Source organism: Rutilus rutilus (genome assembly GCF_951802725.1).
Source record: "Rutilus rutilus genome assembly, chromosome: 11".
In the NCBI taxonomy this organism is placed as follows: Eukaryota; Metazoa; Chordata; class Actinopteri; order Cypriniformes; family Leuciscidae; genus Rutilus; species Rutilus rutilus.
Genome location: NC_140216.1, coordinates 10,720,801 through 10,735,342, shown reverse-complemented (window position 1 = coordinate 10,735,342; position 14,542 = coordinate 10,720,801). Strand labels below are relative to the sequence as shown.

General features: G+C 38.5%; 1 protein-coding gene across 3 annotated transcripts; it reads right to left on the bottom strand.

The window, feature by feature from the left end:
- Positions 1 to 1,837: 1,837 nt before the first annotated feature.
- khdrbs1b (KH domain containing, RNA binding, signal transduction associated 1b) lies at positions 1,838 to 11,802 on the bottom strand. 3 transcript variants are annotated; one of them, XR_014629157.1, is made up of 11 exons: positions 11,512 to 11,802; positions 9,842 to 9,963; positions 8,747 to 8,863; positions 8,387 to 8,533; positions 7,703 to 7,839; positions 7,366 to 7,573; positions 7,215 to 7,282; positions 6,938 to 6,996; positions 6,370 to 6,556; positions 4,294 to 4,357; positions 1,838 to 3,968 (listed from the first exon to the last, which is right to left on the bottom strand). XR_014629157.1 is itself a non-coding variant. In XM_084423177.1 (9 exons), exons 1-9 carry the CDS (start codon positions 11,603 to 11,605, stop codon positions 6,450 to 6,452), a joined length of 1,059 nt encoding a protein of 352 aa, XP_084279303.1. In that variant the 5' UTR covers positions 11,606 to 11,802; the 3' UTR covers positions 5,312 to 6,449. The 3 variants fall into 3 exon arrangements, 1 of the variants encoding a protein (XP_084279303.1); XR_014629158.1 differs by lacking the exon at positions 1,838 to 3,968 and having other exon boundaries at positions 4,293 to 4,357; XM_084423177.1 differs by lacking the exons at positions 1,838 to 3,968; positions 4,294 to 4,357 and having other exon boundaries at positions 5,312 to 6,556.
- Positions 11,803 to 14,542: the final 2,740 nt, after the last annotated feature.

Here is a 14,542-nt window from a genome sequence, read left to right as displayed (position 1 = left end):
ACCACAATCACTCAACAGACCCTGCTTACATCAAGGTTTGGTCCAAACAGAGTTTTCTAAGTGCCCAGCCCGTGAAAGCACATCCTCGAGTCGTTGTGCATTAAAAGTATTCAAGACTAAATGGGAGTCTTTAATTATTCATGAGGGCCACACAATGCAGATGTCTTATTTATCCTCACTGGTATCAGCAATCAGCAGGACAAGTAGTCATTACGCAGATTGTCTGATTGTTGCTTGCACTTTCAATGGAAGTCTGTGAGGATTCCATACAACAGCTGCTCCACGGACATCCTTTACAAATGCATTTCTGCTGATTTTACAAACTTGAGGTACAAGCCAAAATTATTTTCTGTGGTAATCAACATCCAACTGATGCCGTCTATTAGAACTTAACCATATTAAAAGCATAGCTGTATTTGAGCATAAATGTTCCTTTAGCCAGAGAAATCTGGAGACCCAGGCTGTATCCTAAAAATCACCACATATACCCTTATATAGTACGGGTTCCCACTCTTTTTCAGTGATCATTTTCAATTTCACTAGCAGGAATAAAAGACAAGGATCATGCCCTAAAATCAGTTGTCAGTTTTTTTAATATGAGTTATACTTAATTATACATTATGACAATTGAAAATTAAAACTTTCATTCAAAATTGGAATGGGTCGTATAGCCTGCACACAGAGTTCTGCACTCTTGTGAAAACTCCCATTATAATCAATGAGGCTGGCTACACTGCACAATGAATCTCTTATTTACATGTTTACACTTTGTTGGTTATAATGAAATGATTCTGAACAACTTGAACACCTCTGATTGGTCATTGCATTCAGGTGTTCAACACTGGCTACAATGCTTTATGCTGCAAAAACATTTTATACGGAAACATTTGAAACTCTTCAGAGTTCTCACACAAATATGACCGGGAGTGTCTGAAAGCAGCCACCTATCAGTGGGTATACCAGATTGACCCAGTACTCTGTACCACAAGCACTGCAGAAAGGCTGGTATCAATTATTTTTTTTTAAACTTCAGTATCAACTTGGTACCAAAGTACTGCTACTTTTGGCAACAATCCAAACTAAATAAAGCCTGTGTGCATGCTGTAAGCTAACTGCTGCAAGGACCAACACATGACTAAACATCATTATCCAAAATACTTCTCTCACGTGTCAAGACTCAGCATCTGTGAACAGCACTTTCTGCTACGAACAACAATTGTTTCATGGTGTGATAAACTACTTTCTCGGCTAAAGAAAAACACAAGAACATGATTAAAATAATTTTACATGCGTTTTCCAGGACTGGAAAAATAATCAATTTTCCAGATTTTACGGCACGTGCCGGAACCCTGTTTGAGGGGACAGCCATTTGAAGTTGTGTCTGAAACCATATCCACATTATCGAGTGCATTCATTCAATCCCTAGACAGTGGGTCTCCAAGAGCAAGGTTGAAGGTTTTACGGCTAAAGACAAAAAAACAGCCACTGATACCCAACATGAAATATTTAAAAGCTAAATGGCTTGACAAATTAGAATCGTTTGATACAGATAGTAGTTGACTGAGTGCATTGCTTTACTGTTTGAGCTACTGCACATTTTTATAATACAATAAATGATTTAATATCATCCAAAGTTGCTACATGCAGGAAGCTACATACAGACAAAAACCTTTCCAGATTACCAACAATGGCGACTAGATTTTAAATTACCGTTGAACATTGTCGCATTTATTCACAGTCCAAAAACCTGAGGAGAACGAGCCATCAAGAAACATGAAGACATAAGCTTTGAAAGAGACACAGGAGTCAGGTCTAGAATTTATTCATTTTTATTTTTGACATTACAAAATAGGTAAAAACAAATGCCAATTTATTAGGTATTCTCTTTGTAGTAGTACGTAATACTTTGCAGGCTGTGAGCGCACGAGTGCTTGAGTGCTTTTGGATGCACCAACTTCCAAACAAGTTTGAATAACTTTCAAAAGTGAAAAATTCTGTCCACTCCCTTAAGTCACCGAAAGGTTTCTACAGCCCCAAAGGCATTAGTTTGCTTCTACAGAAATAAGGCCAACAGCTATGCTGAAAGACGAGCACTTCAATAAGCTTAAATCCAGTTTAGCTGCATTGAAATACAGGCTCGTCAATCTCCTTAAGAAAACAAAAGAATACAGACTCCTGGCACTTGTATTTCATCACTAATCCCAAGCAATTCCCATGGTTTCCCGACATTGTTTTAGGCGTGTCTGCTTATGTGGATGCTGGAAAACATGCAATGGAATGTTACTTCAGCGACAGCCAAGGTGGAGGTGTCCAACGCATTGTCCTGGAGGGCTACGGATTACTCGAGCCAGATTCCACATGGATGGATTTAATTCATTTTCATCACAGCGCATTGAGAGAGACCTTTAGGAGGCTAAGTTATTACCAGCATTTCACACTGAAGGAGGTGGCCAGCAGCCATGGTTCTCCAGGACATGAGCCAGAAAACATCACAACTCCTCCCTGTGCACTCAAAACCCTGACTCCCTGGAGTGTATACTGGTTAGGTGTGAAACTAGCAAAATAGCCATGCAGGAAGACAGACAGACAGACATTGATGTGAGCATTTCATTTGCATTCGTAAAGCCATGCTTCCTGTTTTCAGCATGCACGATGTGTCGATTTCAGACCACCACACATCTTGCACATTACCCCAGAGGCATTTTCCCAGCAGCTGTAGGCCACGGATGTCCAACGCAAACAGATATGACTGTAAACAAAGACCCATTTAGTACACACAGTTGGGTTGAGCATTTCCACCTCCTTGAGACCGAGTTTTCTTCACCCCCTAGCATCTGTCCAGAAAATAAATATTTCCATTATCTGCTTTTGCGATTTCTCATTACGGTGAAGCCCGCATACACATCGGTCAACCTCCTACCCACGTGGACCCATTGTTCGACACCACTTGAGCATTGGCTGATGCTTATTAAAATCTGTGCTGAGGACAGATTTGTCTCTAATGCAATAAGGCATTAGTCCTGTTAGCCAGTCGGCAACCAGTGGCGGCTCCGCGGGGGACGGACACACTGTCATCGGCGGTAATTGGTCAGAATGACGGGCTCGAATCATACGTGTGCTGAGGGGAAAAAAGATGAAAGCTACAGCAATACATACTGACAGTGACATGCACAAAAGCCATGCAGTGCTAAATTCAGACTCAGCACAGCAAGGATTAGAATTTATGGTAAGCTGAATTTATGGAAAGCTCTCAATTAGGGCAAGAAAGACCTTTATCCAGAATTTAAGGTTAGTATGATTTAGTTATGAACAGTTGCAAACCCCTGGAGATTTTTGTGTTTGGTTCATGAGATGGAAAATTCAATTGTGATTCACACAAACTGCAAGAGTTCCGGCAGCTTAAACCCATCCAAACATATCTACTCGAGAGCAAGACAAAAATTACCAAGGCAATTAAAAGGACAAAGTCTTTGCTAAGAGATAGGGGCCGGACAGCTCTAAATTAGCATGTACGTTCCACCGAGCGAGGAACTGGGGAAGACATGCTTGTCTTGCAGAATAAAGCACTTGAGTATTGTCTGAGGTAGACGTTTAGAGAGCCCGGACAGAATTTTTCAAGCTTGTTAAAATGATTTCTTGGCCAACATGAGCAGAAGGTCAATTTAAAGATGAACATTTAAAGTTAAGTGTGCTTAGAAAGCACTTGAGGTGAACAGTAAAAAGAAACTTTTCAGTACAGAAAAATGACTTTGCATAACCACTGGAGAGCAGATATACACAGCACCAGACCTCAAGACTTTAACCCTTTTAAGAGGTTGCTGGTTTAAACTTTAGCTGACAGGACCAGCGATTTCTGCCATTCCACCCCGTTCAGAAGCTGTCCAGTCAGACCGTCCATGGTTCCATAAAGACTGCTGGTGTTCAAAGGTAAGATTGCTCTTACACTGCTAACAAACACTTGTCTTTTCCTGTGGGAGAATTATAAATCAATCAGCAAAGTGACCAAACGGGGGAAGAACACACACACATGGACGCACACACACACACACACAACTCTGAGCCAAACATCTGATTCATCTTGTATATCACATCAATCAAATTAGGCCACTGAAGCTACCAGTAATTACTGAGCTGAGTACATAGTGGAAACCGGAAGCAAGCCCATTAAGGCAGTGCAGCTTCATACCATTCAGAGCTTCTTGCAGAACATGAAGATTTGGAAAGCTTTGACTCATCAGAACAGGAATGGACTGAAACTACAGAGAACAACAGGATAAAGAAAGGAAAACTGACCTGAGGAGAGGTCTGACATTCTTGTTTAAACTTTCCATTTCCAGGAATTTCCAGGCATCACAACCTGAGGGAAGAGAGAACACTATGAGCGAACAACCAAACATTGCTGCTATAAACTATATTGTATAGAATAAACTCATGCAATCTTCCAAGATTGAGTCATGCAACTCAAGCTTTCCCAGGTAACATTTTCAGGTAGGACATTGAGTTTTTCAATACGTTAAACAAATCGCAAAAGAAAAAAACAGGAGCAGCATTACAAACATAGATGGATCTAGATTTGACACTGAGCACTTTTAGCATGAGTTGCATTACAATTCTGCTCTAGAATGTTAGTACACAAATATTATTATAAGCAAAATCTATTACTGCGTGTTTGTATATTTTTTTCCACTTTACTTTTATATTTTTAAACGACTGAATATTTTAAATAATTGCACGCCGTCACCAAATACTTTTAAGTAAATAAATGTAACATTACTCACAAATTTAGGGTTAGGGTTACCTTTACAATGCTGCACTTAAGTTTAACAGTCCTCTCCTGCCCTCTTTACTAAAAGCAGCCAACGTGTCTTTGCATCAGACTTGACAAATATGGCCCCTGCAAGCTTAACTTTTAAATTCAAATTATTTCAGGCTATAATACATTTCCCATTCTGAGAGAGACCAAAAATAGAATGTCATTCAAGAAAAGTTTAATACATACCCAAGCATCGAATGCTTTAGTTCTCTCTATAGACATTAGGAAGCTATCCAGGTTATTTTAAAGAGCACAGGTCTTACCTCTAGGGTCCTTTTTAAGTATAAAAAGAGAGAGAAACATTAAAGGTGTGCTTTTAATTGTCAGATCAAACACTTTAAACAGACTCCTTTAGTGTAGTTTACGTCTTCAGACTACATGCATTGTTTTAAATTTAAAATCTGTTTTTGAAGAGGAAGAATGATTGGAACCGAAGGTTATGAGTTATTTAAAAGGCCATTTCAGATTTTATGAAGACAAAGAAAAATAAACCAGGTTAAAGTTTCATAAAAAACAATCTAGGCTTTATTGACAACTGCTGCAAAACATGTTTTGGACAGATTTAGTTACCTATTTAGGCAAGCTTACACATGTCATTCTGCATTTTATGGAGAGGATACAAATACTAAATGGCAGTAAAGTACAGTTTGGATGTGAGTTGTTTTTTTCTTTTTCCTTTTTTAAATTATATACAATAGTCGGTTTTAGCTGCAGTATCCCTTTACATAAGAAAGAGATGACCCTTGTGGAGATTGTTGTCCAAATCCTTTTTTTAAAGCAGTTTTTGCATGCAGTTTATATAGCATGGTGGCATCCATGATAATCTGACTTTTGATTATTATGTTTTACATAAGTAGCCAAACATGGGTTATTCTACAGAACAGTTTTGAAGAGTAACATCTTATTTTAACAAATTAAGGATTTGAGGACATTCCATCTCAACAGCGTCTAATTGGGCTATATTTCAAAACTCTAAAATACAAGGAAAAATATTGAGGCCTAAATCTACATTTACAGCTTTTAAGACTATTTAAATCAAATGAGGAATAATCAATGGCTGTTGGAAATACCATTAAAGACATTTTGACTTTCAGTACTTTATATTCCTTATTACAAAACAGACATTAAGTTTAGGGTCTATTTGATATGCTAGTATTAAACAGAATTTTGAAATGTAGCCTACATGGGAATCTGCAACTGCACCTCAGCAGAGTTTTTAAGGTAACACAAATTAAAGTGGTGTCCTGAGACACAAAAAGTGGCTGTACAGTTGTTAGGGTTTACCTTTCAACTAAATACTTTTTCCAATCATTTGACAAACTTTTACCATCGACAAATGCAAAAAAGCAAGGGTAGGTATGAGCAGAGGAAAAGATATTTGCAAAAACATAAAAAAACAGCAATGTTTAAACTTTAATCCCTTCTAAAAGTTATATCGATTCTTGAGGCATTCGAATGCCATTCCGTCAAGTTTCTTTAAAGTCCGGAGTAAAAAACACAAAACGAGAAAAAAAGAAAAGAAAAAAAAAACGAGAAAAAAAAAAACAGACAATTACTTTTGTCGGGTAGCTTAAAGTGTGAGCTGCCATGGGAGACAGTTATGGCGACGCGTTGGGTGACTTTCCGCTAGTCAGACTTAGTATCGTCCATAGGGGGGTTCCCTGAATCCAGGCTTAGTCGGTCTCTGAGTGGGAGCTTTTCCACCACCAACAGCGCGCTGTGTCCCGTTCCAGTCATCTTGAGCTACGGGAGCAAACACAACAGTGCAAAAAGTTAGGATAAAGCAAGCAAACAATAGCTTACCAAGATGTTTAAATAACTGAGCTTTCACGAAGCCTCAGCTTAAAACCATTACTGATCAAAATACCAAGGCAAGTCTGTGTTTGGGTGGTTTTAAACTCAAGTTTACAGGAATTATCCAAAAATAAGGTACCTGTTCTGTTACACTAGCATTATCAATTGTAATAGCTATAACAAAATCTCACCCTTTCATTAACTACAATAAATGTTTGAAACCATTATCAACAGCAAATGAGGGGTTACAACTTAATTGACCCTACACAGTGACAGATCAGAAAAAAAGAGACGAAAAAAAAAGCTTAAATTCAAAGGCAAAAATCTTACCGTAGTTTTCATACCCCTCCTGTGTCTCTCCGTGTCCATAATCATAGTACTCTGGTTCTCTAGAAAAAGAACAAACACTCTTAAACAAGAGAAACCGGCCTAAATGTCCAAAAATAACATACTAAGCCAAGCACATTGTGCTTTTAAGACACTGGGATGTTTCCAAAAAGCCTCCATAAACCCCAATAATTATAGGCAAAGTTGATCTTTTTGAGGAAACTTGGACTTTCAAAATCCCAAGCAAGCAGTAATAACATTATGTGTTCAATCAACTTACGCTTGTGGCTGGCTGTAGTAGCTGTCATAGGATTCATAGCCTGGCTCTGTGTAGCTCTCGTCATAAGACTGAGGAAAAGGAAAATACAATCATTGCACTCAACATCTCCAAAGCAAACTCAGAAGATATATTTTCTAATAAAGAAACATACATAGTCTTCGTATGAGTCTTGGGCCGGAGGGTGCGGGGCTGGTGGAGGGGGCATTCGCTGAGACGGGGCGGGTGGACGGGCACGGTTGGAAGCTGCTCCTCTGGGCGGCTGGGCTGATGGTCCACCTCTACCTGCAGGAGCTCCCCTTGCGGCTCCACCTCGAGGGGGACCACCACGGCCACCTCCACGTGGGGGCATACCACGACCCCTGCAAGAGTAAAAAGTGTTAATTTTCTACTCACCTAAATCTACAAAATGGAAGTTCTCATTGCATTAAAAATCAGGTTTAGCAGCTCAAACTAACAGTCACAATGAATATTAAATAGGTGTATGCTACCTGGGTGCCCCAGGAGGAGGAAGACCTCCACGGCCTCTGATGGGTGGCCCTCCTCGGCCTCTACCCCCATGTTCCTGACCCCCATTTAGATACTTCATCTCCATGAACTGCTCCTGGCAAATGTCATCCATCATGTCCTGTGAGACAGGCACACAACTCATTAACATGACAACACTACAGACACTTCACAAGAACATCAGTCTCAGAATATAAGAAATGAAAAAACAAAACAAAATCTTAAACAAAACCTACAAAATCCAATGCTTAAAGAGCTGGACAACACAACTATATTTATCTCTTAACAATGAAGAACCAGCATTAGACCTTGAGAAACACAAACTTGCATAGCTCACATGAGGCCATTAGAACAGGGAACAGAAGTTTGCTCTCAAAGGGGAAACATTGTTTTGCAAAACCTTTCAGTCACTCAGTCCAGCTACAGGAGTGAGCACAAAAACAACCGATTTATCAGATTAAATATTAATCTGCCACCACGGGCAAAGCAAGTAGAGTTACAGTCCAACAACGCAGGCGGTTTGGACTTAAACAATGGCCCATTTGGAATTCATAAATCACAGCACTATAAACAGAGAAAGCTTAGACAAAACACATTATCTGCACCTCACTGCAAAACATGATCTCTGGGCTGCCTTTCTTGAATCCAGAGCATATTTCAGTACTTACAGGGAACAAGAACTTTTTGATCTCCTCCATGGCATGAGCCATGCGCATGTACGCCTCAGGAACGGGAGCAAACACCTCGATGAACACATGAAGCTCCATGGACAAGTGTGCGTACTTCGGCTCTCCACTTTTTCTCAAGCCATCCTCCTGAAGAACAAAAATAAGTTCAGCAGATCCAATTTACCCTTAGTTGTGCATTTAAACCTTCACTCACACACAGCAAGACAACCAAAATGTGATTAATCAAATAGCCTAAAACCATCTCTTTATTTTTTCAAGTTTAAAGCTACCTTAGAAAAAAAAAAGTTGTCCTTGCAGCAATCATTCATACCTTTAAAAATAACCTCAATAGCACTTTACCTTGGTTTTGTCCCTCATGGATCCTTTCCCCAGCACAGAGATCTTAGCGCCCGTCTCCTCCTGCAGTCTCTTGATGGTGTTCCCCTGTGGTCCAAGGATCTTTCCAACAAAGTTAAACTGCACAAAGCAACAGAAAATTAAATATTAAACCCACAGCATTTGAGGAAATCTACAGCTCTTAACTTAGCCTGACTGTACTTGTTTTCAAGGACTGAAAACTCAATAGTTTTGATCTTCCTGAACAGGACAAGATTAAATGGAATGCAAACAGATCAAAGGCTGGAGTTGTGCTCTCCTCGACACCAAAGCGAGGGGTAACATTAGGTGGTCTGTGAACACGCATGAGGACAACTAAAATGGGAGGGCAAAAAAATTGTACGGGGCGACAGCAGAAAACATCTGTTTTGTGCACAAATCAACAAGTGCCACTCAACAAAAAGAAAGAGGAAAAAAAATCCAATATTTAAATTCATGGTAACAGCAGTAAGAGGTGCAGCTGACAGGTGTGAGACAAAGGTCATAAATCAAAGATCTAACAGACTCTAAAAAGAAACCATAAGAATTAAGCAGCATAATCAGTCACGCATGATCACATTAAATGCAGCTAATTTCAACTGATCTGGCAAGCAAACTTTAAACACGAAAGGTCAAAGAAAAACACTGCCATGCTCTCTAAAACAGCAGAGGACTCAATCAAACGGTCGGATCACCTCTGGCAGGTAAGCGATCACAAGACATGCACAAAGAAACATGCATTTCGAAAATATCTTAAGCCCCTTCATGACAAATTACAGGCCTTTCACAGGTTTTGGCAATCAAAGGTTTGCAAATTTGTCAAAATGCATCCCTGGGGATTGTAGACGCACCATTTCACTCTAATAGTGCTTTTTAAAACGTATAAAATGATATAAACAAGTTCTACTTCGTCTCAAATGTTTGTACAAATATAATACCTCTCAAGAATCCTCAGGTAACCTTTGCTTGTGATTACTGAGGTGTTAACACATTCCTTCAACACCAGATCGGAAGCAGCACACATGTAATCAAGTAAATCGGCACAGCAGACATGTTCCTAAATACCACAATGACACTCACCTTAGGGTACTGCTTGACTGGTATGAGAACCCTTTCCTTCAGTTTGATGTTTTTAGTCGTAAAGAGGTCCAGGTAGCTTTCTGTATCTTTCTCGGTCTCCCCATTTTGAACCCTTTCAATTTCTAAAAAGCACAAGAAACATTATTAGGCATGACATTTGAACATTTAAATGTAAATACTAAAACTACTAGATATTTGAAGACTTTACCAATCAACTAAAATACATTTTCAAACTGATTCCACTAAAGACAGTAGCACACATGTCTTGCCTTCCACATTAGACAACAAGGTCAGAAACTTATTGCAGAGTTAAAATCAGCAAAAAGCAGTTTTGCCCCTTTTAAAATTAAAACCCTAATGAATGCATCATACTCTACATGGATCATATATTCACTGATAACATACATTTATTATGTTTGTCCTCATAACATGACATGCTGGATAATGATTACAAATTTATAGGCCTGAAATATTCTCCAGGTCATTTTACTCCAATGGCAAATGTATGCCTGAGACTTAAGTGTTTGCTTCAGGTTGCAAAGATAAGTGCTTGCCTCAAAGACACTGGGAGGAAACACCAATCAATAGACTCAGCTTCACTAGGGAACTTTTCAATGCAAGTCTGATGCTAAACACTGAACATTTACACGCCTCTGCAAATGTAACTTATGGAACCGATCTGCTGATATAAACCACAAGATACAGTTAAACTCCCACTTCACTGATGATATAAGACGTGGTGAAACGAGGCCAGGAAAAGACATTTCCTACACCAAAAAAAAATCCATTTCATCTCCAGATGCAACACTTCCCACACTAAAGGCACATATGGTAAGGAACATGGTTTTTATTACTACGACAAATCCCAAACTTAAGATTTTCAGCCGGCTTCAATTTAATTTCATCGGGCTTGGACGATTTCATCTAAAGCTTTCCAGATCTTTCAGTCTAGACAAACGCGATAAGCGCATGTAGGCTAGGGACTGGATGTGTACAAAGAAACGCCACGTTGACCCGTTACGTTAGATACAGAGCAAACAAACAATAATGTGTGGTAAAACTTTTTTCCTTAATTGTATTGCGATATTGTAGTGCGACTCACTTAAATCACGACTGTGTAATTTTATTTTTACATTGAATATGATCAGTTATAAAAAAAAAAAAAAAAAAAAAAAAAGGAAGAAGAAGAATTGGGTATTGTAAAGTTATAAAAAAAAAAATAAAAAAAAAATTATTTGTACACTTTCGGCTAAACCCAATCCAGCACGCGGCTCACGATGTACTCGAGCGGAAATGGGAATGCTACCCGGGGGATGACGGGGTAAAACTATACAGCATTACGGCTTTCGACCGTGCACAGTGGAGGATGATACAAATAACTGATATCATCCAGGAAAAGTTGAGTTTTTCCCTCCGGGAAAAATAAATCTTGAGCTACACACTGAAAATGTCTTCGACAGCACGTGCCTGGTTCGAGCTAAGTACACGAACCCCCTTCCCTCGCGCACTGAAACGAGACTTTGTAACGGTCGCCCTCCGTCCCACGAACGACTACAGTCGCTCCGCTTCCCTCCAAACAAAACTGCTATAATTTATCTAACTTGCATCCCGAAAAGTTACTAGGTTACACGTGCATGTCTCCCTCCTTCATTTTGACAATCGGCTTTTACCTGCTGATATAAGTTTCGTGGCGTGTGTGAACGACGCGTCCAGGGTGTCTCGTTCCGCCAGCAGCTGCGGGAGGTATTTGTTCTCGCTCTCCATGTTGAGTTTGTAAGTAAATGAAGATTTAAACACCAAACGTCCGACGGTGAAACTATTTTAGTATCCACGTCCCGCAAGAGGTATTAAGAACACACGCGTGACTGCTGCTGAAGACCGTGGTGAGTCGCAATGGCTGGCTCCTGTTCTCCGCGGTGCGGCTGGAAACAGATGAACAAAAGCTTGAGACGAGCGCAAATGACTTGAACGAGCGGAAATTACGTCACGAAAACTAGACGTATGGAACCGCCCACTTTGATGTAAAAGTTTTTATAACGTCTATTCACAATTGATTTTGCTTTGGATAGAGGCTGTCTGTCCTATTCATTATTTCACACACACAGACTAATAATATAATAATCTAAAATGTCTGAAATTACATGTGTTCATTATGAAGTATATTAAATTACACACACACACATAACAGTACTGGACTGGTCATAGAAAAATGATATGTTCTTCCATTAAATGTAAGGCTGTTATGCATGAATTAATATGCTGCTATGCTGTCTGGTTTTTGGAGACATCCACAAAGGTTTGCATAAGCTTCTGGGCTCATCTAAGTGGTACATTATAAAGGGATAGCGCACACTACATAATGTAATGTTTGCTGCCCCCCTCTGGATAAAAATGGAAAATTAATTACATTCAGGGGTTGGTGGTGAAAATTTGGTCAGTATTGATATGGAAAAATTGTAAACATGACCAATTTGCCTATCCATTGAACAATAAATTATAATATAGCAATGACTTATAATGTATTATAATATAGTAATGATTTTACATGCTTATGTATTCATTACATTTACAAGACATATTCTATCAAATTTTGAATCCATACTATTACACTATTATTATTCTCAGGGCATCCTTCATTTAAACTCAACTGTGCTTGTTTTGCTTCATGGCTTGAGCGTTCTCTCTTTACTGTAAACACAGCTTCTCAGTGCCAGTGCTAGCGAGCAGTGAGGTCAGCCGTGGCTCAGCATTGCTAGGAGGCCAGTGAAACCTTTTTGTCCAGTGAAAGCTTTCAGAACTGTCACACCTGCTTAGGTCTTTAGCACCACTACCACCACCCTCTGCTCCCCTTTTCCCCTCAGCCTCGCTCAAGGTTAACACACTCTGTTTGTGCATGTCAGACTATTCAAACTCGTAAAGAAGTGGCTGCTGACTGCTGTGGCCTTTGAGCTTGGCTGGGCTTGGCTATATATATTTTGTTTGTGCTGCTTTATCGCTCTCATTCTCTCTTTTCCAGGGCCATTGTTTAAATTCACAGGGCCCATGCAAGACAAAATATTTATAGGTAAGCCCACTGAGTAGATTTACTTGCTTGCTTACTTGCTTGCTTGCTTACGTACTTTGTTTGTTTGTTTGTTTACACTGTTTATTTCCCTGATGTTTCTGTCACATCCTTTTATTTAAAAAGCATTTGAAGATAATTGAGTGAGTTATTTTCTCATATTTCAGTACATTGTTCCCCCAACGAAAAATCTTCTCAGCACCTGTTAGCAGGAAACTTGTGACAAAACATCCTGTGACCTGAGGCAAACACTTCCCATTTTTTTATAAGCTATGTGTAGAAACTCATTTAACAAATCTCTTCTGCTCTGCTGACAGCTGACAAATTACACATCAATCATGTTTAGGAAGTGCATTTCAAAGGGAATTTTAATTTGAGTTACCGGTAACTGAAATCTATAGAAGAACACACCTTTCAATATAAATACAGCGGTAATACATTTCACATTACTACACAGGAAAAATAATTGAGCGTATTAACACATGCTAAGAGTGTATTTTATTGTACTCTGATTAACAAATTAGTAAGTAATAGCACGTAGTTGAATGTGGTTGTTCACCATTAGCTATTTTTTTATATCGCCTAAAATACTTAGACATATAATTATTGTGCATCATGCATAATTAATTCTAAAGTAAAGATAATGGTAAACCATTACTAATGACTCAAATAGTGAAATAGAAGGAATTGCTAATTATTTTGAACAGTATTCTTAAGTGGAAAAATATGATATCAACCTTGTAATGCAAGCTGTAAATTTATAAATAAGGGAATATAGTTTCTTAGTTGTTCTCAGGGAGGTTTGGAAAAAATAGCAGTTATTGATTAGCTAATAGTGAACTACGCATTCAACTGAGTGCTATTATAAATATGTTAATCAGAGTGTCATGATAGTTAATAGCAGTGTTGGGAAAAGTTACTTCGGTAACACTTTATTTTAAGGTGACTTAGTTACATGTTACTACATGTACTTACTATAATAACAGTAATTAATAAACCAAACTCTATAACTTTAACTTTATAGTAGGTAAATGTAGTTAATTAATATTAATCAGCACTTGGTGGAGTAAGTACAATGTAACTACATCACCTTAAAATAAAGTGTACCCGTTCATTTTAAAAGTATGTGTTACAATATTGCGTTACTCCCTATAAAAAGTAACTAATTGTGTTACTTAGTTACTTTTTATGAAAAGTAATGCATTACTTTTTCTAATGCTATACTTTTTTCACCTGGGCTGGGCTTGCTTATTTGTTAACAAAAAAAAAAAATCTATTTTTGGCACAGGGAATAGAACACAGGAGAAGAAAGTTCAGCACTCCTACTTCAGCAATAAAAACAATTATGAAACACAAATGTGATGTTTAAAAAGTCCTTTTTGCTTATTCATATATAGTTGAATTAGTTCATCGAAGGTCAGCAGCAAAGACATTAATAAAGTTAATAAAGTGAGAATACATACATAAAGTATGTGTTATTTTAACATAAAATATTGCAGGTTTGCCTAATATTCTAAATATGCATTTCACTATTTTTATTCATTTTGAGGAATACTGAATCTGTTTTTGTGCGATGAGTAAATGCATGATCACATTTAGTATAGAAATGAAAGCTTTAGCGTAAGTTCTGCCGGGAAGAC